The sequence below is a fragment of the Crocuta crocuta genome, unplaced genomic scaffold, assembly GCF_008692635.1.
Source record: "Crocuta crocuta isolate KB4526 unplaced genomic scaffold, BGI_CrCroc_1.0 scaffold72, whole genome shotgun sequence".
Lineage (NCBI taxonomy): Eukaryota > Metazoa > Chordata > Mammalia > Carnivora > Hyaenidae > Crocuta > Crocuta crocuta.
Genome location: NW_027529427.1, coordinates 542,343 through 567,641, shown reverse-complemented (window position 1 = coordinate 567,641; position 25,299 = coordinate 542,343). Strand labels below are relative to the sequence as shown.

The 25,299-nt window shown below is 37.1% G+C and overlaps 1 protein-coding gene across 1 annotated transcript in view; it reads right to left on the bottom strand.

The window, feature by feature from the left end:
• Nucleotides 1–23,516, bottom strand: part of LOC144227440 (pregnancy zone protein-like) — a 47,764-nt gene extending 24,248 nt beyond the window's left edge. The window contains exons 1-14 of the mRNA XM_077759036.1: nucleotides 23,392–23,516; nucleotides 21,279–21,462; nucleotides 20,248–20,401; nucleotides 20,036–20,088; nucleotides 18,990–19,010; nucleotides 18,371–18,539; nucleotides 17,106–17,190; nucleotides 14,199–14,322; nucleotides 12,070–12,184; nucleotides 10,117–10,226; nucleotides 7,596–7,757; nucleotides 6,763–6,990; nucleotides 5,347–5,410; nucleotides 1,300–1,442 (exon numbers count right to left, since the gene is read on the bottom strand). Coding sequence (XP_077615162.1) covers nucleotides 1,300–1,442; nucleotides 5,347–5,410; nucleotides 6,763–6,990; nucleotides 7,596–7,757; nucleotides 10,117–10,226; nucleotides 12,070–12,184; nucleotides 14,199–14,322; nucleotides 17,106–17,190; nucleotides 18,371–18,539; nucleotides 18,990–19,010; nucleotides 20,036–20,088; nucleotides 20,248–20,401; nucleotides 21,279–21,462; nucleotides 23,392–23,474 — 1,695 coding nt within the window. The 5' untranslated portion in view covers nucleotides 23,475–23,516. The remainder of the gene's footprint in view (nucleotides 1–1,299; nucleotides 1,443–5,346; nucleotides 5,411–6,762; nucleotides 6,991–7,595; nucleotides 7,758–10,116; nucleotides 10,227–12,069; nucleotides 12,185–14,198; nucleotides 14,323–17,105; nucleotides 17,191–18,370; nucleotides 18,540–18,989; nucleotides 19,011–20,035; nucleotides 20,089–20,247; nucleotides 20,402–21,278; nucleotides 21,463–23,391) is intronic.
• Between the last annotated feature and the right edge of the window lie 1,783 nt (nucleotides 23,517–25,299).

Here is a 25,299-nt window from a genome sequence, read left to right as displayed (position 1 = left end):
TTGAAGTCTGAGACAGGAAATTTCTTCTTGGTTCACATGGAACACTGCAGAAGAAGCTATGTTCTTTAGTAAGATGGAATTAAAATTTGATATCAGAATCCATTGTGTATTTTTCTTAGATCATTATATTTTTTTAGAAGATAATCTAATGCCATTCTCATTGCAGAAATGTTCACTTGCTATAAATGCATAGTTTTCTTTTTAAGTTTATTTATTTATTTTGAGAGAGATAGCATGGGCACATAGCAGGTGTGGAGAGGGAGAGAGAATCCCAAGCAGGCTCTGTGCTGTGACTGCAGAGCCCAGTGTGGGGCTTGAACTCAGGAACCGTGAGATTGTGACCTGAGCCCAAATCAGGAGTCGGACAGTTAACTGACTGAGCCACCCAGGCGCCCCTAAATGCATAGTTTTAATGTCCATAAAATTCATGTTAAAGAGTCCTAGGTATAATTTTAAAAAGGTAAGTGAAGTCGGTGGATGCTATCTGATTGCTATTGTTAAGCACCTAAATTCTGTTGGGATACAGGCTTCTTGTTGCAACTATATATTCTTTGGAAATATGCAAGTATGTTAGGTTTTTCAAGTATGCTAGATTTTTATGCTCTAGTCATTATTAGAGTGCCCAGGCTGTTTCTCAACGTGGGGCACATACTTTATGCCCTGTGTTATCAAGCTGAATTTAAACTCACAATGAGTTACTGGTTCCTGCAATCATACATTGAGGTGTGTCAGGGGTATGATGGGATAAAAGGGACACACCCTTGAGAAGTATCCTTCGTTAACTGAAAATTTGGGGAGCAAAATATGTCAAAATTAAAACTCTTCAGGTTTTATAACAGAATAGATTTTGAATTCCACATGGATATGATATAACAAGAAACTTGTAAAACATTGTGTCTAGGGTCATGTGCTTTGAGTTTCTTCACTAGCCCTCTCAGGGTATGGCATCACTCTCAGTCTCTGGAATGTTCCAGAAGCACTATATGGCAGTTTTAAAAATGTACACGACATGGGGCGCCTGGGTGGCTTAGTCGGTTAAGCGTCCGACTTTCGCTTAGGTCATGGTCTCGTGGTTCGTGGGTTCGATCCCCGCGTCGGGCTCTGTGCTGACTGCCAGCTCAGAGCCTGGAGCCTATTTCAGAATCTGTATCTCCCTCTCTCCCTGACCGTCCCCTGCTCACGCTGTCTCTCTCCTAGAAATAAATAAAAATATTTTTTAAAAAAACGTACACGACATCTTTCTTCTCCATGCTTCAAAAGGGAAGATAAATAAAAGGATTGCTTATGCAAATGACTCACCTTATTGGCAAAACAGTTTTCAGTGTCGATTTCTTTTGTGTCAGCAATAATTTCTCCATTAGGCAAAATAGAATAAAGGAGCAACTGGGCAGCAAAAGCAATATCTGGCTCCACTTGAAAGGAGAAGGCAAATACCCCTTTCACTGTAGAGTAAAAAATGTTCAAGATAATTGATTAGAAGAGGGATGAGTTCTCAACTTTGTAAAGAAGAACGTCTCTAGTTACTTAACTTCTAATATTTGGATCACACTAAAGTAAGGGAAGACTTGGATTGATACCATTGTGGATGTAGTAGTGTTTAGTACCTACATGCTGAACCAATGACACTTTTCCTTAAAAGCGTAGGACAAATTGTTCCTCTGCTGAAGTAGAAAAAAACATTTAACGCACCTTTCTGTTTTTATTTTTTTAAATTTTTTAAATTTTTATTTAATTTTTTTTTCTACAAATAGTTTATTGTCAAATTGGTTTCCATATAACACCCAGTGCTCATCCCCACAAGTGCCCTCAAAGAACTTAGACCATTTATGAGAAAATTAAGTATGTCCATCATATAAGCACTATGTAATGCACACAAAAAGAAACAACTAAGATAAATATAGGCAATTCATGGATAAAAACTTAAATTCAAGTTAGTTAACATATAGTGTAGCATTGGCTTCAGGAGTAGAATTTAGTGATTCATCACTTCCATACAATACCCAGTGCTCATCCCAAGAGCCCTCCTCAATGCCCATCCCCCTTCTGGCCCATCCCCTACCCACGCCCCTCCTACAACCCTCAGTTTTGTTCTCCACAGCAGAGTCTTAAATCTTTTTTCCATTTAAAAACAGAAGGGTGCACTTAACCAGGATTTAAGTAAAATCCTGGAAGGGAAAAAAAAAAAAAAGATTTCTTAAGAAAGAAATCAAGAGAGAACTTCTAGATATCTTTAATTATTTCTATTTGTGATCCAAATTAACCCAATTCCTGTCATATCCATAAGAATAAGGCAAAGAATGCAACCTAATCTCTACCTTCAGGTCATTTTTCAATACTGCTGAGATACAGGTACAAATAATTACATACAAAACAATGTGTGACTCTGATTTTTACCCACGAATTGCCTATATTTATCTTAGTTGTTTCTTTTAGTGTGCATTACATAGTGTTTATATGATGGACATACTTAATTTTCTCATAAATGGTCTAAGTTCTTTATGGCAGAAAATTCTTTCAAAATTATAGCTTTCCTGTATCTTTAGAAGATTGGAGGACAGCTTGGGGTGAAGATGCACAGAAACAGCAGGGTCAAAATAAATTGGAAACTCCTGACTTCGTCATCTAGCATAATACCCTCTATGTCCATCCATGATGTCACAAATGACAAAATCTCATAAGGAATATAGTCAATAATACTGTAGTAATGCTGTATGATGACAGACGGTGACTATACTTATCATGGGAGCACTGAAAAATGTACTGAACTGTCAAATCAATACATTGTACACCTAAAACTAATATAACTGTGTTAATTATACTTCAATAAAATAATTTGAAACCATAATACTAAAACCATATTAAAAGCGTATAAAAAGCATAACAACAGGGACGTCTAGGTGACTCATTTGGTTGAACATCCGACTTTGGCTCAGGTCATGATCTTATGGTTCATTCATTTGAGCCTAACATTGGGCTCTGTGCTGACAGCTCAGAGCCTGGAGCCTTCTTTGGATTCTGTGTCTCCCTTTCTCTGTGTCCCTCCCCCACTCTCATTCTGTCTCTCTCTGTCTCAAAAATAAATAAACATTTAAAAAAGCATAACAACTTCTTGAGGGAATTTTGAGAGCATGGACTCATTAAGGTTTTTATCCAAAATTCTTATTATAGAGATATATCAAGACAGGAAGATATATTATCTTCAAATTGAGTTCTCTTCAAATATAGTTCGAATATATAAACTTTAAATAAAGTTTAGCTCTCACAAGTTGTAAACAGTAGCCTATCCTTTATTTATGAATTACTTTAAAAATATTTCTTGTATGCCTACTGTGTGCCAAGGACACAAAATGGGGTTCCAAAGATAAAAGATCAAACACATTTTAATTTTTGTAACATGTACTCTTCATTTTTTTCCTGGATATACTGACTCATCTTGGGTGAATGAGCTTTTTGATTCCAAAATATGCTGCTAATAAAAGTTTTTATTTTATTATTATTTTGTCTTTGTAAAACGATAGCCTATAACTTTACAAATGAATAGAAAAAGGGAAGCTATTTATAAGATTTAGCCTAGGGACACATAACAAATCAACAGACCAAATATATTCATTGTTTTGTAACAGACCGTTTTTTTTTTTTAAAGTTAATTATTCTTCCTGGGATAACAGAAATCAAGAGATGTTGATGATTCAAGAAAACTCAGAAGGAAAGTGCCGTGTACGATATAAAAATGTTGTGAACCAACTTGACTGAAATGACCATAGAAAACACTGAGGAGCAGAAGAATAGAAGTTCTAACATTTATCGAGATAGACCATATTTGGGGACATAGAACATGTCTCAGTAAATTTAAAAGAAATGATCACAATGGCATTAAGTTAGAAATCACTAAGCAAAGTTTCTGACAAATATCTCAATATTTAGAAACTAAAAAAAAATTTATTTTATGAATCACCCATAGTCCAAAGAAGAACTCAAAAGAGAAATTTGAAAATGTTTTGAACTGAGCACCAATGAAAATATCACATGCACATACTTGTAGGATGCAGCTTAAGCAGGACCTGAAACCTAACGTTGTTGGTCCAACCAGCTTTCAAAATTTCTTGGGACTGATGACTCTTTTTGTCCTAGAAAGCATTACACCTAAGGCCCCACCAATATCCAAGTTAGATAATTAACGTGATGATATTTGGGACTTTTGAGCTGATGAGACCTACATGAGATTTTGGACTGGAGTAAATGCTATAAAGGATTGAGCCTTTTAGAGCTTTAGGATGGGGTGAGTGTACTTTGCATATGGGATGGATGTGAATCTTTGCGGCCAGAGGGTAGTTTGTGGTAGGCAGAGTAATGCTCCCCCCAAAATATTATAATCTGAAAAACTGGTGTTCATGTTATAGCAAAAGGGACTTTGCAAATGTGATTGCATCAAGGACTTTGAGAGGGGAAGATTATCCTAGGTTATCCAAGTGAGCCCAATGGAATCTGGGTGATCTTTAAAGAGGAAGCAGAAATGCAAGAGAGAGGTTTGAAGATGAAGTGCTCCTGGGGTTGAAGACAGAATGGCCACAAACAGGAATGCAGCAGATTCTAAGGTAAGGACAAGGGGTAACTCCTTAGAGCTCTAGAAGGCAGCCCGTTCTGCTGTCACCCTGATATTAGTCCTGTGAGACTTCTGACCTACAAAAGTGTAAATGATAAATCTGCACAGTTGTAAGCCAGAAAGCGGGTGGTAATCTATCACGGCAGCAATAGGAAATAAATACGAAGACATACACAGTAAAGGTTTTCTTTAGTGATTTTCTGCACTTTTAAATAAATAAGTTAATAAAAATTAATATTTTTATAAAAATATATGCATTTAAAACATTTAATTATCAACTAAATAGATTGTACTTTAGGAATAAAATTTAAAATATGGAAATGTTAGAAAAAGAAGAAAAAATACTAAATGGACTAAAATGAACCTAATGTGCCATCCTTCTGAATGTTTGAGAGAGACTGCTAGTGGGAAGAGGGGCAGAAAGAGAGAGAGAATCCTAAGCAGGCTCCACGCCCAGTGTGGAACTGAGACAGGGCTTGATCTCACGACTGTGAGATCACAACCTGAGCTGAAATCGAGAGTCAGGCGCCTCAGTGACTGAGCCACCCAAGTTCCCCCCCCCCAACCTTTTAAAATATTTATTTATTTTGTATTAGCTTCCTCATCTTTGGGTGATGGAAGAAGGTTGGTGACCATTACCTCTGTAAAATGTAAATGTAAAATGTGAAAATACTCCATCTTGCTAAAATGTTCAGGATTTGAGTATATGAGAGAAAAAAAAAGGAAATCGTGGAAGTACTTACTGTTTCCTCGCTCAATGGACAACACATGGGTTCCTGATCGGGCGATGATTCCTCTTGCTTTGATCTGAAGAGGGAAATATATGCATTATCATTTTAAAAGGCACATATTAAACTTACATGAGTGTATTTAAAATATATAAATAAATGATCTCACTACTGTAACACAGAAGTTTTGAACACTAAAGTTCTCTTTCAACATTTTCCTATATACAGTTACATACTTTAAATAACAAATATATGTTTTGCAATGTTTCAGTATTTCATTTAATATTTGCTATTTGTCTTGAATATTAATACATCAAATTCACNATAACTGATTCGATTTCTTCACTCGTTATGGGTCTGTTCAGATTTTCTATTTCTTCCCGTGCAAATTCAGATATTCTTTCAACAAATATTTTAAACATTCACCAGGCAATATACATTAAAGGCAGAATGATATAAAATATATGTAAGTATTCTCTATTGTGAAAAAACTGAATGTATTGACACTCTCTGTGTGCCAGGCATTGAGGTAAATTATTTGGTTATAGGATTTTATTTCATGTGCACAGTATTCCCATGAAGTGGGTATAAATCGCATTGCTAGTATTCAGGTAAGATGATTGACATTTGTCTTTACAAATGAGATCAGGTAATTTGCCCAAGATCACATAACTAACAAACAATAAAACTAAGATTCTAACTTAATGTCAATTTTTTTTAATTTTTCAATAGCATTTAAAAACTACTGTTTATAGTCAATCTTCCTATATAGAATTTTGTACACATAAATTTTTCTTTTTAAAATGACTTCCTTTAGTAACTACCATTTTGGAGTATATTTTTAAGCTCAGGGCACAAATAGGGTTATTGGCCTCAAAAGTATCATATTGATTTATGATATGCCTGTCAATGCACTTTTCCCTGCAGTTACACCAGTCATGAGCTTTGTAAATTATGTAGAAGCTTTACAGGTGTAAAATGCTACTGTTTTATGGTTTTATTTTTCACCTCTTCAATTAATGTCTAGGTGAATAAAATTTGAATTGACAAAATTGAATATTTTCCAGAAGACTGTCTATCATTTTATTTCCTGTTGAATAAATTCTTGATTTCTTACCCTTTGCTTAGTCACCTATTGATTTCTAAGAATAACATTATTTTTGTCTAACAAGACATTTTCCCCTGGCTTTTTCCTTTTTCATTCAATAATTTTCCATTGGAACTCAGAAAAAAGCTTAGAAATTCCAGTGGAGACCAGAACATAAATGAGAAATTAAAGCATTAATAATGTATTTGGAAGCCACTTCTCTTCACGCATAAAAACAAGGAAAGTAAAAGGTCTACACTGTTATCTTACAAAGGGTATTACTTAGATAGGAACTCAATCTTTTTGAGGTCTACACAGTCAGGAAGAGTTACTTCTGTTCTTACCAAATAATAGAAGGTCAAATCTTTTTCATCCTTCAGAATCTCTTCATTCAGGATGTACTGTGCCCGGATTTCCTGGATTTGTCCACAAGCCACAGTACCAGTAACAGATTCAAGGTGTACGTAACTCTTGCTTGGGGAAGAAATATGCCTTACAGTGTGCTGTGCTGAAGTATGAAATTCTTGAAGCCACCAGTCATCAAAACAGTGGGTATTCTCTTTGTAAGTGACCTAGTAGAAAGAAGAAAGGTCTTAAAAAGTCCATTTGTTAGTATACACTACGTGTACATTGATCACTCTTGTCATTTACTGAAGATTTTATGTGAACCGTTTTTATTTGGCTCCATGATAGTCTGTTTTCCCAAATAAAGCATAATCTGTGGGTGACTTTTCCTAAGTTTATTTAAGCTTGTGCCATACTGATTCAGTAGATAATATTCACTCACAGTCAAGATCAATTACTTTTTCTTAATACCCTTATGCCTATAAACTGCATAAAGATATTCGAATCTTCTACAGAAACCAAGGAATAGCGATACATCAAAGAAATCAAGAAAATATAATCTTAAATAAAACTGTGAAAATATTGAATTTTACGAGGGAATGTCAAACCGATCGAATCAATGTCTAGGGCAGGTTGTAAATGGAGTCAATCTGAAGTCAAAATTTTCTGGCAGATCATTTTTTTCTTATCATTTAGGTCTCCACGTTGCTTAATTTCTATTTTCTCCTGTGTTGCCGCTTCTTTTCCATAGAATTTACATGCTTCCCATATATCCTTAAATTATGTGGCTGCAGCAATATTTTTTCAGGCCCAGATATCCCTTCCCACCTACCGTAACTGTGAACGAAGGAAATGTGAAGTCGCTGGTATCAATGGAAATGTCCACCAAACCATTTTCATCCGTGATAAAGGTGGAACGAAATGCATTTACATTCACAGTGACGACCACAGTTTTATTGGGGATTGGCTGGTCCTTCTCATTGACTAGAAGAACCTAGAAGTGAGGAAGTGATAGATGGTGTCAAGGGTTATATAGCAATAGCATCTTCCATTCCTTGTTGCGTTCATCTCTTGACCTCTTGGCAGCTGTCATTTACTGAAGATCTTAGAATCTGAAAGTAAGATTTGTTTTCTGGGCTCTAGACTATTTGATCTTTCCATTTAGCTATTTCCTGAGCACAAAACAATTGAGAATATCCAAAAATGGACTCATGATTTTATCTTTCCCAATTTTCTTCCTCCCCAGTGTTCTCTGTCTCAGTATATGCTGCTTCTATCCATCCCATAGTTTAGGAAGCAATATCGAGAAGTATTTATTTATTTATTTATTTATTTATTTATTTATTTATTGTTTTCTCTCTTTGACTGACTGTATCTAACCCTTGGTCAAATGCTATATCTTTCCCCGTTCAACACATTTTATTCCTATTTTCTTCTCTCCAGATCCATTGCTACCATTCCAGTTAAAACCTGTGGAGGGTGAAATAAAACAAGGTCTCTTATCAAAAAGTTTACAGTGGAGCTGGGAGGCCATTAAGGAGATGAGCCTTATGCACATCCTCACCGGAAGCACCTTGAACTTTGGAAATGGACCAAACTCAGCCCAAACACCTGCAACATGCTACAGAAGATTTTGCTCAGTGATGGCCTTAGCAACCAATTATATTCAGTCTAGATTAGTTTTCTGCCACCAATACCAATAAAAATTCCTCATTAAAAAACATGTATAAGAATTCTCCTTCATCTTGAAAAACTTGATTTTTGTTCTTGGGGGAGGGGACACTATTTGAATTGTTGCCCAAATTTATGTTTCCTGAATTGCAATTCGGAAACCCCAAATAAATGCTTTTTTAAAATTTTAACTCCATCTCTTTTCTTGGATGACAGAACATAGTATTTTTCTCCATCTGGTTTCCAATAGCTTTTTATTTAATCTTACACAGTACACCCTCTTCCTGCTTCCTGCTGGCTTCAAACCATTCTCTGTAGTGCCTGAGCTAAATTGATCCTGTTATTCTCCTTAAAACCTTCAGTAACTCCTCAATACAAAATTTTGAGCTTATTCTAAACGGCCCTCAAGATCTATTCTGGCTTACCTACAACTATGTAGTCAGTCAATCCAGTTATATCTTCCATCTCAGTCAGTGGCTCCTGGCTACCTCTTAGTTCTTTGCTCTTTATTTTATTTTTTAAAGTTTTTTTAAGTCTATTATTGAGAGACAGAGAGAGAGCACAAGCAAGGGAAAGACAGAGAGGGAGAGAGAGAGTGCCAAGCAGGCTCCACACTGCAGCATGGAGCTGGATGTGGGGCATGAACTCAAGAACCATGAGATTGTGACCTAAGCTGAAATTAAGAGTCGGACGCTCAACCCACTGAACCACCCAGGTGCCCCTGCTCTTTATTTTTGTTTTAAGTTAATTTATTTATTTTGAGACAGAGGGCACAAGTGAGAGAGGGCAGAGAGAGAATCTCAAGCAGGGTCCTCACTGTCAGCACTGTGCCTGACTCTGGCTCTATCTCATGAACTGTGAGATCATGAACTGACCTGAAATCAAGGGTCAGACCTTCAACCGACTCAGCCTCCCAGGCAGCCCACTTCCTTGCTCTTTAAAAGCTATTTCAAACCTAGAGCCTTGGCCACTCTACCTTCTTTCTTAAATTTCTGGCCAAGTCATATTCATCTTTTAAAGTCCTCAATTTTCTCATGTTCTCCTCTTGGTCTGAATGGTCTTATCCAACTATATCTATACATTTATTAATTTCTTGCCAATTTGACAAAAACATTGCAATAAATGAAGAAAATATAAAATACATAATGTCACTAAAATAAGGAAATTGCCTCTCAACCATCAATTCAAAGATAAGTTACTAAAGAAGAAAATTTTAAATGCCTAGAAAGCTTATATCTCTTATATGAAAGGAAACTTATGGCTTACTTACTAAGCTGGGAACAGTCTGAAAATTTACCAATGTTATTATCGATATTGATCTTTGAAGCTGAAAAAAAACTTTTAAAAACTATCGATATGAAAAATTCAATCATCTAGATGAAAGAGTATCTTTAAAAAATTATAAAACAAAATCATTTTTTATAAACAAGCATAGAGTATGCAGCCAAACTTCACAGAAGAAAAAGTATTATAGAGGCGTGTTAGAAGTTAATTAATAAGAGTGTGCTTTGTTTTTCTGGATGTGATGGTATTTGCCTTTTAAGTTTGTCATTTGCCATGATTTCTTTCCTCACTCTAAATAAATATTTATTTTTATGATAAATTATACTTTGGGGTATAAAAATTCATTTTCTTAAAGACCACATCCCCCACATTGTGATTTTATTGAAAAGATATTTTACCTGTCCAAAAAAAGGGATCCCACGTCCAAAATACATATCCACTTTTGTAAATTTCAATTTGCTTAAGGTATTTGAGATTGTACTTGATCCATGCCCAGTTAATTCCAACTCTGAAAAAGAAATAAGTGAAGTTGAACTGTTCTATATATTCAACTCACCTCCTACCTCCAAGCCAGCTTCACTCCATCTTAACAAATTACTATCTCTATTCTATATCTTCTTCTTTCTAGAATTTCTCACACTTAGAAAATATGAGCAGCTTGACATTAGCTTCACCTTCGTATAAAAAATGATTATACCTCATCCCCCAATTCCTCTGGTTTCACAAGTATCCTACTTGCTCCATCTATGTTCTTAAGTTTTCTCACCTCTTCTGTGATCTTGCTCTGTTTTTGTTTCTGTCTCAGATCCCTGCCTTCTCCTCCATGACTTTCTGCATGCAATATGATTCTTTACAGTGGAATCATGTTCAAAATAGGCTTATTTTCGATCACAAACTACTTACCCAGAAAGACACTTGTTTTCACTGTATGGCCCTTCCGAGGTATAGACAACACCTGGTGCCTTTCCATTCATTGAAGTGTAATCTGTACTTTATCTTCATTATCAAAAGCATTGTTCTATCAAAGTCTAAAAATCTCTTATTTGCTCCACTATAGTATTCTCATCTCAGACTTCATTCAAATGAATTCTCAGAAGTACTTCATATGTCAGTACCACTGAAACCCTTCCAGTGTCTTCTAAGAAACTCTATTCCCCCCCCCCCAAATTCCCCTAGGACTTCTAATTTTATTATTCAGACTGATTTGATATTATGTCCTAAATGTAATTACTTCTGCCCTTGGGCCTCTCCTTGTCTGTCTCTAGCCTCAATTTAGCAAGGCTACGTGAGTTCACTTTCAGAACAATTGGATTTACTCTTACAAGGATATAGATACAATAGGAATTGTTTCAGATTTACATTTCTGGTCCTGATTTTGCTCTGGTTTTCTTTTAAAATTATCTTTGAAACTGAATCATCTTCTATGTTGATATACCAAATTATAATTAATTATCTTTGACAAATTCTCATTCTCTTTCTCATATACTCCTTATCTTGGTTAATGGCATCTCCATTCTCCAGGCCCCAGATCTGTAATCTTTGAAGCAATGTTGAATAATATGATGTATCACATTGTAACACCTTAAAATTGTTTCATCTAGCCTGTCCCTTTCATGTTTGCTAGAATTATATTTTAAAAATATTAATTTATTTAGAACATTCTACTCCAATATGGCTTAAGATATCCAAGGCTTTTCATAATAAAGTCTAATTTTTTGGCATATGATTTACTTTTTTACACACTTTAGCCCCGACCTATATTTTCAGATTCATCGCTGGTTTTCAAAATATTATCCATTCTGTACAAATCACCTCATAGCTACTTTATAAACTTTGTTTATTAGAATTATCTCTCTTTATGCTCACTTGACCTTTATTTTTTACATTTCTTTTTTTTTAATGTTTATTTTTTTATTTTGAAAGAGAGAGAGAGAGTGCAAGTGTGGGCAGGGCAGACAGAGAGGGAGGGAGAGAGAATCCTAAGCAGATGCCACACTGTCAGTGCAGAGCCCAATGAACTCACCAACTGTGAGATCATGACTTGAGCAAAAGTCAAGACTTGGATGCTTAACCCACTGAGCCACTCAGGTGCCCTTAGTTTTTACATTTCTTGTGAAAATGTTATTATGGTTATAAATATATGCATACACACACACACACACACACACACACACATACATACATACATATACGTAATTTCTCTTTAGATTTCTAATTCCTGGACTGCAGGGACCATGTTAGTTCCATAGTCCCTGGAAACTACAAAATATTTTACCTGAAATAGAAGTTTGATAAAAGGTTAATAAATTAGTAGTCTAACAAATTAATAAATATTTAAAAACAATACCAACCTGTTCCCTCCTCTTTGACCTTGGCTTCCACTTGTATCTCCATGTCGTACCCCTTTTGTCTCAGCTGGAATATTTTAGTTTTCACGAGTTGTGTCAAACAGCCTTTACTGTCTGCCTGAAAGGAAAAAAAGAGAATTCCTGGGTCCTCTGATTTGCTGCCAAAAAAGTCAGGTATCAATCTATGAAAATTTTGTGTTCAAAATTTCCTGCCAAAGGAAAGTTTACAAATGTTTTGAACGTCTTTTAGGTGCTTATCCTTTCCCAAGCCAAAGATGACATCAAATTTCTTCATAAATTGAGTTACTCATTGCCTCTGCCTTCCCTCTTCTCTGCTGAAAGCCTATTCCACTTCTGCCCAAGTAAACTTCCCAGTTTCCAAATGTGCCACATATTTTGTAATTCTGTCTATCTGCAAATGCTGTTCCTCAGAGGATAACATTCTTTTTCCATTCTTATCTTGGCTAACAGATAACTGCTCTTCTAAACTCAGCTCAGACATAATATCTCTGGGGCACCTGGGTGGCTCAGTTGGTTAAGTGCCTCATTCTTGGTTTTGACTCAAGTCCTGATCTCACATTTTGTAAGTTTGAGCCCCACATCGGGCTCTGTGCTGATAGCATGGAGTCTGCTTGGAATTCTCTCTCTCCTTCTCCCTTGGTCTCTCTCAGAAAAAAATCAGTAAAACATTATATATAAAAAAAGACATAACATCTCCTCTGTGACCACCTTCATCTAAACATCACTAAGGACTATATTTTCTTAACTGCATTTCTCCATGTCTAGGACATTAATAAAAACATATATTCATTGAATAGATGAATCATTATAGTAATCAGATTTCCAAACTAAATATTGGGATTCATATTTTAAGAAAGATAAGTTTTCACTTTTTTAACTTATTTACATGAAAACATTTATTGCATAATAAAATGTAATGCTTAATTTACTTAATCCTATTTTAATTTACTCACTTGAAAATAAAAATTAACCCCTTATCCCTGATATATTAGAAGTTTTGTTTTTTTTTCTCCTTTTTTTTTTTATTTCTAGGAGAGAGAGAGAGAGACAGCATGAGCAGGGGAGAGTCAGAGAGAGAGGGAGACACAGACTCTGAAATAGGCTCCAGGCTCTGAGCTGGCAGTCAGCACAGAGCCCGACGCGGGGCTCGAACCCACGAACCGCGAGATCATGACCCAAGCAAAAGTTGGACGCTTAACCGACTAAGCCACCCAGGCGCCCCTGATATATTAGAAGTTTTGTAACTAATTTCCTCTCATGTTTATTTTGCTTATTGATGTTTATCTTGACATTTATTCTCATATTCATCATCCTAGCCTTTAATTTATTTGTTTTCTGTAGCTTTGATAACTTTCTTTTCCATATACTTATCATGCGCACTCATTGTCACTCTCTGGGCTTTTATGTACTCTTTCTCTGAAATCGGTAGTTTATACATTTCTTTTTTAACACAACATATTCTATTTTCTGTGGTTTTCTCTAGTTATTGCATCTTCTTTGATGTAATCGAGGATTTCATTGTTCCTGTAGGTCTCTTTCTCTTATCTGATGCTGGCTTCATATTTATTTTTCCACATGCCCTTTTGATTCTACAGCATTTCATTTGATTCTCCTACTAACCAAATTTTTTTTTTTTTAAGTAAGCTCTTCGTCCAAAATGGGGCTGGAATGTATAAACCCGAGTTCAAATGTCCAACACTCAACCAACTGAGCCAGCCAGGCGCCCTCTTCTCACTGACCAAATTCTTAACATTGGCTACATTCTTTTTCTGTTATTTGATAAAAGCCAACTTTGATTCTTCCACATTATTTTCTGCTTTATATCTGGCATCCTGATTGCTGTCAGAAGGAATTATAAAACTGGCCAAATAAATACCAGTATAAATTCAAAAATCCAACTCTCAAGAGGGCTCCTAAAATTGCCAGGCAATCTTACAATGCTTCCCTTACTCTACATGTTTTTCTAGGTGACCACTTCAAACACTACTCTCTGTTGTACTGCTTTCACAATATAATATTGTATTAAACTGTGTGATATTCTTTTTTGCATTATAATCCCTGAGAAAACAAGATCTGGTGTTAGTGCCCTGGGGGGAGTGGTTTCCATATACCTGTTGACTGAATTCTTCGCAGATACTCTGTGAATATCTTCCGTGACAGTTGGAGCGGTATCGTGAATATTTTCTGCATACATTAATCGTCACCAGACCAGAGACTGGCTTTCCATATGTGTATCTACGGCAGTCAAGCAATTATAGACAAAAATATATTTAATATAAATAACTCAGATATGTTTTCACATGATTGGATCCATGCATATATCCATCTTGTTCATCTGTAGCAGTCATAATTCCTTCCATAACATTTGTGTCGGGAGCCATTTCTGAACTCAGTAGTTGAGAAAACTCCTTGTGAGGTTAAGGCAAGTTTGCAAGGCTCTTGCCATCAGATGACGACCGATACCCACCCCCACTCAGTTGTTTCTTCTTGAGAACCAACACCCAAGACACCTTGTTGATTTATCGGGAGTGACTTATTCTGGCCTTGATATGTTGGCTGCACCTTGTGAAGGAACTTACTGTAGGAACTTCTTTTGTGGTTATGAGAGCAAACATCGCGTTTCTGAAAAACCTGTTAAGCGATAAACAGGCTATTGATCCCTGTTCACAAAGAACTAACTTTTGCCTTTACTATGTTAAAAACATTATCCTGTTTGTATCTGAATGCTAAAGATACTTTCTTTCCTCATAGGATGAGCATGAGTACCCTTATCTAAATCATAATAATAAGGTTATGAATATCAATGTTTTGGAGAATTTTTACTGATCAAAGAATTTATCATCAGAATGCCACTTCTGTGCCACCCCCCAAACACTTAATCATAATATAAAGTTGAGTCTCAGTGCGGAGATGCCTGGCTGGTGACCAGAAAGAATCTCGTGGCTCTCTCATCCCTCTCTTGCCTACACCATCCATCCTTCAGGGACTCTTGAACCTACTAGAGCTGGACTCCAGCACATTTGTACTTTAGAAGCACTTATTCTGAGACCATGTCTTAATTATCTAAGTGGACATACATCTACAACTCTGAGAGAAAATAATTACTGAATCTTTTTGAAACACCTCCAAATGAAAAATGAACAATGTAGTTTTCCCCGGATCTTTCCTCCCTTCCAGCTGAAGCTTTACTAGGACTGTCTTATTTCCTTCTTTCTCTGCCATCAGGTTACCTATGTTATAATTCTAGTCTGACAACACTTCCTAAATTGTTTGGGGGGGAAATTTAAGGCTATGTAGATAGCATATTTCTAAGTCATCTCTCATTAATGCATATTTTAAGAATATAAATGAGAACTTAAATGGAAATTTATATATTCAAAACCACTAGCTACAGAACAGAAATATTACAAATGAACAGTATCATAATGACTGAGTCTGATTCTGCCAAATCTGTTGGAAAGATATGCTATGGTATACTCGGAATGTTTGCACCCCCAAATTCGTATGTGGAAATCCTAAACACCAAGGATGATTGCATTAGGGGTGAGGTCTTTGGGTGGTGCTTAGATAATGAGGGTGGAGCCCTTACGAATGCAATTGGTGCCTTTATAAAAGAGGCTCTAGAGAGATCTTTTGCCCTTTCCGTCATACAAGGACATGGGAAGAAGGCAACCAGCTGTGAACCAGAAAGAGAACCTTTACCAGAATCTGATCATGCCAGCACCTTGACCTTGGATTTCCAAGCCTCTAGAACTGTGGGCAATATATTACTGTTGTTTATAAACTAACCATTCTGTGGTACTTGTCATGGCAGGCTGAATGAAGATATGATGTGAAGCCAAATTAGTATGTACTTTCTCAAAGTATGCTTCATGGACCATCTACCCTGAAATTACCTGAGATACATATTGCACTTCAGAGTCCTCAATCTTTTTTTAGATTCATGATTGGAATCTCTAAAGGTGTGGCCAAGGAAACTACATTTTAAATATTCACCTCAGTAGATTCTGATGCTCACCTAAGTTTGAGACCTGTTGCTTAGCCAAAACTGTGAGGTAAGGTAGATGAGAGTTGGCTTCCTGGCCCTGATCCTCCTCTACTTATAGCCCTCCCACCCCCAGTTTCTAGAAGTGCTAATAAAGCAATAAATTATTTACTGAATCTCACTTTGTGGAATCTTTAAACCTGACTGAAAGTGCTCCGCCTTCAGAGGAAAAGATCTAAAGCATCAAAATTGGAGAGAAAGATGAAAATGTGATGATCATCACATTGCTTTCAAAACCAAGCAGTAAAGTGTCTCTCTTCAGTACATGTGAAGACTGTCCTACTGCGCCTAAAGGCAACCAGGGAAGAAATAACTGACACGTATATACATCTATATATATCTACATATTTATACATTATATATCTATTTAAGAAAAGTTCTGCTTAACTTTTTCTGATTTTCCATAGTTTCCGAATTCAGGAGCAATAAAAACATGGGAATTACAGGACACAGAATAACACAGAATTTGTGAGCATGAGCATGACCTTGAGTTGAATGTCTTGCACTCAGTTGGGCACAGTGTCTGGGTTGTAGAAAGTTTCATGAAGCTAGATTCTTTTTTTTTTTTTAATTGTAGAGGCAATGTATGATAGGGGTGAAAAGCTCAGGCTCTGGAGCCTGACTGTTGGATTTAAATTCTAGTTTGCCGTTTTCAGAATGTAGAAACTTGAGCAGGTTTTTCTTAATCCTCTATGTGTTACAGTTTCCTCATTTGCAAACTAAGGATAACTATCCCCATCTCACAAGGTTAGTGTGAGAACAAAGATGTTAATAGGGGCAAGGAGCTTAAAACGTGGTCTCGCACATTTTCAGGGGTCAGTCAATACTTTTACTCTTAGTGGTAAAAGTGCTCATGCTTCCTAGTTGGAGAAACTCATTCTCTAACTAAAATACCTTGACATCCAGTGAACAGTTATTTGCAATGCAAAAAGAGCAGGGAAATAACAATGGGATAAAAAAAAATGTAACTCACAGGCCACAGGCGGTTACCACAAATTCTTCATCTAGAAAGCCAATAGTCCTGGGCATTTTCACTTGGACCTCAAATCTGGGCAAAACTGTTGTCAACAGAAGGAAGAAAGAGATGAAGGTGAGCGGCCTATCTTCCAAGTATTAGGAATGATTCTATTACAGAACCTTATAACATAGGATCACATGAAATGATTTCAATTACAATAAGAGACAACAGAACCACTACTGACAAGGATGTGTTTATGACCATAGTATCAAAGATGGAAGGAAAGAAGTGCCATTAGTCTCTAAAGATTATCATGGTGAGATGAGGTGACAGGCACAGAGAGGCTGTTTGATTTCAACGTGTCCTAATTCTTTCCCTCTCTGTGTCCTTTTCTTCCCAGATGCTAGAACTGTCGACTGATACAGGCACAAGATCTACCACTAGACACTTGATTACAGAAATACTAGAGTGGTAGATATGAAGAGGTGCATATACATATGGTCTGCCATAGATTGTTCTATGGCCGTGGCCCTTTGTGGTCCCCTTTGACATCTGAAGGTATTCTTGTAGGTGTTAACTTATTTGTCCCCACTGATGCTTCAGGAGAACTGGTTAGTAATTTCCTCCGATTCATTAGCTCCTTCTACTGTCCCCTTACTTTTCCAGCCTCTCTCACAGTTGTGTAAGATTAGTTGCTCCTATGATAAATCCTTGTTCTATAATTCCTGTGGTGGTTCTGGTGAATATGGGGAATCCTGCTTTTGTGATGAAGTCTCTTCATCCATGTTCAATTTACATTAGAAAACCCACATAACAAATAACTAATAAGGGGGCTTCAATGTCTGACTACTTTGATTAGAGTCGTATAGGCATAGGTCATAGGTGCGGCCAGGAGGCACCTTCAGTTATAAGATATAGATCAACAGGTGCATGTACATATTTCTTGTATTGGTTAACAATTTCTGATTGAAGAGGGTCAAATGGACCTATTAAAATCTCTTGCCTCTTACTGGCTCTGTGATTTTAGTAAGTTACTAACAGTTCTAGTACCGGTGTCCTTGGAAAACGGGGCTAATACAGCATCTGCCTCAGATGGTTATGTGAGGATTAAACAAGATAGTGCGTGAAAAGCGCTTAGTGAATATTTAGGTAAATGGAAAAAAAAGTGCTACTTTTCAACTATTATATGCTAGATTTTTGCTTGTACCTATGTATAAAAACTCTTAAACTCTTAACTACTGTACTGTCATAAATGTCTCGGTCACATGCAGAATTCTTACCATATTCCTTCACCTCAAAGGGGAACTGTAGTGTTCCTCCTGACTCCTTCTCCATCTTAATTGTGTAAGTGCCCAGGGTGGGCTCCATCGAGAGTGGGAAAGAGAACTGGCTGAGTCCTCCTTGCAGTCTGACACTTTGCCATTGGATAATTCGATTTTTCTTGGGATTCTATGGGTAAAAACATGAGTTCATGGAGACCATCGAAATACATATTTTGAGTAGAGGGACAGCTTTTCACAGAGGACGCACGGGGAGTTGGATGACAGTCAGTTGGCAAATTGACACCAAACGTGTTGACCAAAGGTTTCTAGGAATTCTTTGCTGAGAAAAAGGCATCAAGGTTACTAGCTATGAGATGTTACAAATTACAGTACCTTTTTTGAGACCACGGGCATCTGTTTTGGTCAGAAATATTGGAAGAGTCACTAAATTGTATCATCTCAGGGAATTTTGTTCTTTTATTTACATTTTATCCACTCTTCAGATGATTTAAGATAGAGAGGGAAAACAGGGTTTTGTTTTGGTGAAGTACTAGGGAGAAAGGAGGTGGCAGGAGGCGATGGAACATAACGTGTAGTAAGTCCACTACCCAACAGAGATGCATAAGGTCTTACCTACCTCAATATAAACCACCGAGAACTGTAAAGAGAAACAAAAGTATGAGTGTGAGGTAGAAGTTCGAAAAAGAAAGCCATAACATCAACATTGATAGCCTATCTGGATCAGAGGACATGAGTCTGTGTATATTTTTTTCTAACAAGGAAATGTGCCCCAGTTTGGTTTGCATGCACTTCACATGTTTAGTTTGGGACATATATCTCTTGAGAAGTCATGACTTCCCTTTTATGAAATAATGTACAATGGAGGAAACTTATACTTAGGTAAAAAGGTCAAAATAGTGAGTTCCTTTTGCAGATAAAATTTATCTCTGAGAAATTCTCCATCTGTCTAAGAGAGAAATCAAGTTCACTTAGTTTCTTTTGTTTCATAAAAGTTACTGGGATTAAAAAATGTTTATTTATTTTTGGGGTGTCTGGGTGGCTCAGTTCATTAAGCGACTGACTTCGGTTCAGGTCATGATCTCATAGTTAGTGGGTTTGAGCTATGTGTCAGGCTCTGTGCTGACAGCTGGGAGCCTCAAACCTGCTTCAGATTCTGCATCATCTCTCTCTCTCTCTCTGCCATCTCACAACTCATGCTCTGTCTTTTTCAAAAAATAAATAAACATTAAAATATTTTTTTAATGTTTATTTTTTGAGACAGAGGGAGAGAGAGCGAGAGAGAGCATGTGCACATACAGGAGCAGAATAGGAAGGGAGAGAGGTTAGGGGCACAGAGAGAGAGAAAGACAGAGGATCCTAAGCTGGCTCTGGGCTGACAACAGAGTCCGATGCAGGGCTTGAACTCAGGAACTGCAAGGTCATAATCTGAGCTGAAGTCGGACACTTAACAGACTGAGCTTCCCGGGGTTGGCCCCCCAAATTACTGGGATCTTTAAAAAGATAATTTCAACTGAATATTTTTTTGATAATGTAGTTGATCAATGATCTCATTCTCCAGCAGCGGTACTCTTATGAGATCAGATTGGTCTCACGGTTTTCAGAAGAATGGGCCTTAAGTTTGTATCTGGTTTCCCCCAACTCATCCACTGTTAGGAGACTTACCGTTTCGTTCACAGGGTGAAAATTGACATTCACAGAGACAATGCGGAATCTCACTGAAACATAGAGATTTTTCCCATGAAGCCCTCCGGTGGGGAATCCAAGGTAGTAACACAGATAACAGCATGCTTAAGTTTTCATGACCGCCGAATAAAGTAATAGACAACCACCCACCCACTCCTTAAAGTTGCCCTTGCCAATTTGGTTCCTTATACCTTCTTGTCCTGGTTTGTAGATGGGTTTGTCTGTTTGGGCAATGACAACGCTTTCTGCTCTCCGTATATTTATTATCTTCTTCTTTATGAACTGATGGGTTGGCCCTCTCACCTCCACAGTAATGACCCCTGAGGAAGTGAACAGCTTTGGAATCTGTAAAACAGAAAAGCATTGAAAAGTCTGCCGCGAACGTCAAAAGTCCTCTAAACGGCTCAGGTTTTCTGACTTTCTTTTTTCTCTGGTTAGTCCCAGAGCATTAGTAAGGGATAAATCAAGAATTCTGGACAATTCTGCTTCTGTAACATGACAGGAACACTTTGCTGATTTAAAGGGAATATGTCACTGAAATAAAACCAACTATTCAAGCTGACAAAAACTGAGGACTGATGGATGTGGGGGGAGGGGGGGATGGGCATGGAGGAGGACACTTGTGGGGATGAGCACTGAGTGTTATGTGGAAACTAATTTGACAATAAACTATTAAAAAAAAAACAACTATTCAAACGGTCATGACAGGGAAGGCAATAACAAACTCTAATTTCCATATGATTGCCTTAAAGTAATTATCAAATGCTATTTTCCAATGGTCAACATTACTGTTACATGTTGTCATTGGTAATAAGCCAGTATGAGTAATACTTTTAATACCGTTTAATACCTTATGTAGTAAAAAGTTTAAGGACAGTACAGTAACCATCAACCACTTGTGAGATCTTAAGTCATTTAAATTTATGAATTTTGGTGCTTGTAATGGAAAACGGCATGGGCTTTATTTACCTCTGAAGGGTAGGAGCCAATGAAATCTTTCCTCTAACTACTATTCCCTTTCATATATTGCACTAGGACTGTTTGTAAATATTATGAAAGTGTATTCAGTAGAAACTTTCCTTTTTGGAATCTAATTTGAAATTTATTTTGTACTTCTCATATTTTTCATTATGCTTTTTTATTGCTGGGGGTCAGACTATAAGGCATTAGCTAATATGCTTTTTCTCTACTGAACTTCCAGATCCCAAAGAGTCCTACTGACAGTGAAGGGGCTGCAGAAGAAGGCGTTCTTCTCTGTCAGTGTCTCTGTGAGGAGGGTACTGATCTGCATTCCGTAGTCCAGAATTATTTTCAGTGTCACTGTCTCATTCAGGCGACTCAGCATGACACAAGCCCTTTCAGGAACCCCAGTGTACAGCTGATATGGGACCAGCACCAGGTACTGCCTGTGGAGAAGAGGGGCCCAGGTCAACCACGGAAAGGTTAAAAAGACATCATGATTGTGGCTGTTTTCCAGATAATCTTTTCTGTAATCACCAAACATAGAACTATTCCTAAGCTATGGAGAAGCAATCTGTGAGTCATTATGTGCTTTAAAATTTAGAAACAGATCAAGAAAATGGGATGATATATAATGGGATATGATTCACCTTTAGCAAAAGGAAATCCTATTGTTTGCAACAACATGGATGGGCTTTGAGGGCATTATAAGTGAAATATACCAGGGGAACCAGGGTGGCTCAGTCAGTTGAGATGGGATTGAACCTTGTGTTGGGCTCTGTGTTGAGTGTGGAGCCAGTTTAGAATTCTCTCCCCCACCCCATTCTTTTGTCCCTCTCTCCCACTCATGTGCACTCTCCCACTCTCTCTAAAGATATATATATATGTGTGTGTGTGTGTGTAATATGCCACAGAAAGATAATATTGCATGCTATCACTTATATAAACTCTTTAAAAATAAGTCAAATTCATAGAAACTGAATAAAAAATGGTTGAATGATTGCTTGGGGTGGGGCGAGGGGGAGCTGCTGTTGAAGGAAATAGAGAGTGGTTGGTAAAAGGGTACAAACTTTCAGTTATAATAAGATGAATAAAGTCTGAGGATACAATGTGTAACACGGTGACTATAGTCGATAACTCTGCATTGTATGAATGAAATTTGCTGGAAGTAGAATTAGACTGTTCTCACACACACACACAAAAGAAGAGAAGAGTAAATATTCAAGGAGATGGATGTGTTAATTAAGCCAATGGGAGGAATCCTTCCATTATCTGTGCAAATCAGACCATCGCGTTGTACACTTTAAATATCTTATAATTCTAATTGTCAATTATGTATCTATCTATAAGGCTGAAAACATATGTTTTGGTTTTTTTTAAGGAACAACAAAATGTGATTCACCAATGAATTGTCTATCTGGATTAAGTTCTCTTTGTTTCATAAGACTTATCGCCACACAAGTTTCTCTCTGAAAACTTAGGTGATGCCTCTTCCCTTGTATCCCTCACAGGGTCCAGGAGGAGGTAGGTCGTCTCTGTGAGCGTTCTCACAGAATCTTGCAATGCTTGCTTCTGGTTTTGCGCTGTCTTCCCTTATCTGCACACTATCCTTTTCTATTTTCCATACTGTGAGAGGTTGAGGACAGGGTCCACATTTTGCTAATCCATGTATTCTCAAGATCTAACACCAGCCCCTACAGGTTTGCTGAAGAGGTGAGTGATGTGACACAAGAATCCTGGCTTCTCTGAGAGTGATGCATACACCTTGGTGATCTCTGGGGAAAAATACAGAGACTGGGTTTTCTCACAATGGACTGACACTGCAGCCCTTTTCATGAGCCAATAAAGAATGTATCCTTGGGGTGCCTGGGTGGCTCAGTCGGTTGAGCGTCCGACTTCGGCTCAGGTCATGGTCTCACGGTTCATGGGTTCGAGCCCCGCATCGGGCTCTGTGCTGATAGCTCAGAGCCTGGAGCCTGTTTCAGATTCTGTGCCTCCCTCTCTCTCTGATCCTCCCCTCCTCATGCTGTCTCTATCTCTCTCTCAAAAATAAATAAAATATTTAAAAAAAAGAATGTATCCTTGTTTTCCTTCCTGGTAGGAGTTCTATATTATTATTTAACAAATGTTGTATAATTCTGTATTCTTATTTGGTGAATGTTTCATAAATGTTACTGCCCTATGTCTCTGTGCTTTCTAGAATTAGAGTATGCCTCTTTCCACATGAGCAAAAACAACTTGTTGACCTTTCTAAGCTCCTACAACAGCAGATAATTTCACAGGACATCAGCAAATAAATAAGAGAGAAATATCAAGAAGCAGATAAAACAATGGGAAAGAGAAGGACAACAGAATTTTCTGAAAATGTTGCTTACGGTTTTGAGGTAGTGGATGCATCTCTGGGAAGAACCAGGAAAAAAAGAATCAAGAGTGGATTGGGCAGTTGATTTCCCTTCATGCTGTGGAGAGAAACAGGAAATAACAGGAATCTGGGCCCTTGATTCCTTGAACTCTGTTCTTGTTCTAGACTCACCGGTTTTTATTTCACCTGGTGGGCAGTGAAAGTAAACTGCTAACCATTTAGTTTTGTAACATATTAACTACTTCCAGTATAAAAAAATCAATTCCAGATTATTTCTATGACCATCAGTATTCTTTTATCCACTTTCTCAAATGTTCTGTCCTTGAAAAATATTACTTCCAAGCTACATTGGCTCTGATTATTAATCAGTACCTTACGTATTTTTAAGAAGGAGCAAAATGAATTATATGACTTGAGGAAATCAATTAGTTGTCTTTTTTTAAAAAAAATTAATGTTTATTTATTTTTGAGAGAGAAATAGAGCACAAGTGGGGAAGGGGCAGAGAGAGAGGGAGACACAGAATCTGAAGCAGGCACCAGGTTTTGAGCTGGCAGCTGAGAGCCTGGTGCAGGGCTCGAACCTGTGAACCATGACGAGTTGAACAGAAGTTGTATCTTTAACCGACTGAGCCACCCTGTGGAGAACCTGATGCAGGGTTCAAATCCCGTGAACCATGATGACCTGAACAGAAGTTTTCACCTTAACCAAATGAGCCACCCAGGTGCCCCTCAATTAGTATTCTTGACTTTCAATTTTTAAAAAGAACTAGGGGGAAGATGGGCATGGAGGAAGGCATTTGTGGGGATGAGCACTGGGTGTTATATGGAAACCAACTTGACAATAAACTATTTGTAAAAAAAAATAACCTCATCTAAAAATTAATAAAAATACTAAAAAAAAAAAAAGAACTATTAATGTAAATACATATCCCAAATATCTTCTTGATAGTCCCAGGAACAGGCTTCATCCCATGTGGTTCTTTGATGAAACAAAGAAGTGAAATTTATCACAGGATTTTAAACACAATAACTTGAAAGACAATCTCTCCCTTGCTTAGCAGTTTAAAGCTTGCATTTTTTTATAGTTATCCTATGTTTGTTTATAAAGAAAATTGATCATTCATTAGGATACAACCCATGTAATACATACTTATTGTTTCTTAGTTCAGTGAACATCTAGAATATAAAGCCAATTAATCCATTTCATTCCCTAAGGAAATGACCTTTACTTGATGAATGCTCTTATTTAATTTTACCTTGAGCAATGTAAAAATATTTATCAATAGTGACTCATCATCCTATTGACTTTCCAAGGAGATTCAGGTGTTAGAATCTATTTTTATGGAATCCTGCAAACACGAAAGATCCCCACTATTACATGAATTGAACACCCCACAAAATGAAGAGTGCATATTTTGAATAGAGAATCGATTTAAGCTCTAAAATATGATGTGATGAAATACAGGCACTTCTGTGGAGGAAGTATATTTTGGTTTTGACATACATTTTTGTGAATAACCTGAAAGGGTGAGAAGTGAAGATAATTTACATGGCAACTCTTGCGAACTGTAAAACTACAGATACCTAAGATTTTAAAAATGTCATGGAGGATAATAAATTCAATGGGAGATATAATGCCAAGCCAAACAGAATAAACTGTAATAACACATTGTCTTAGCCCTTAGTAGTTGGCAGATGCTTGATGAACGAATGTAAAACTCTTCTGTTTCATTTTGGGCGGCACCGTCACTAGAATCTTTATGTTCTTTTCTATTGATTTCCTCAGTGCTCCCTCTCCCCCATTTCTGTACTGCCATAAATAACACCATTACCCTCTACCGACTTAATGTTGGATCGATTAACTTATAATAAATAATGAATGATTTTAAGAGGACCCTATGCTATTTTCCCAGGCATAATT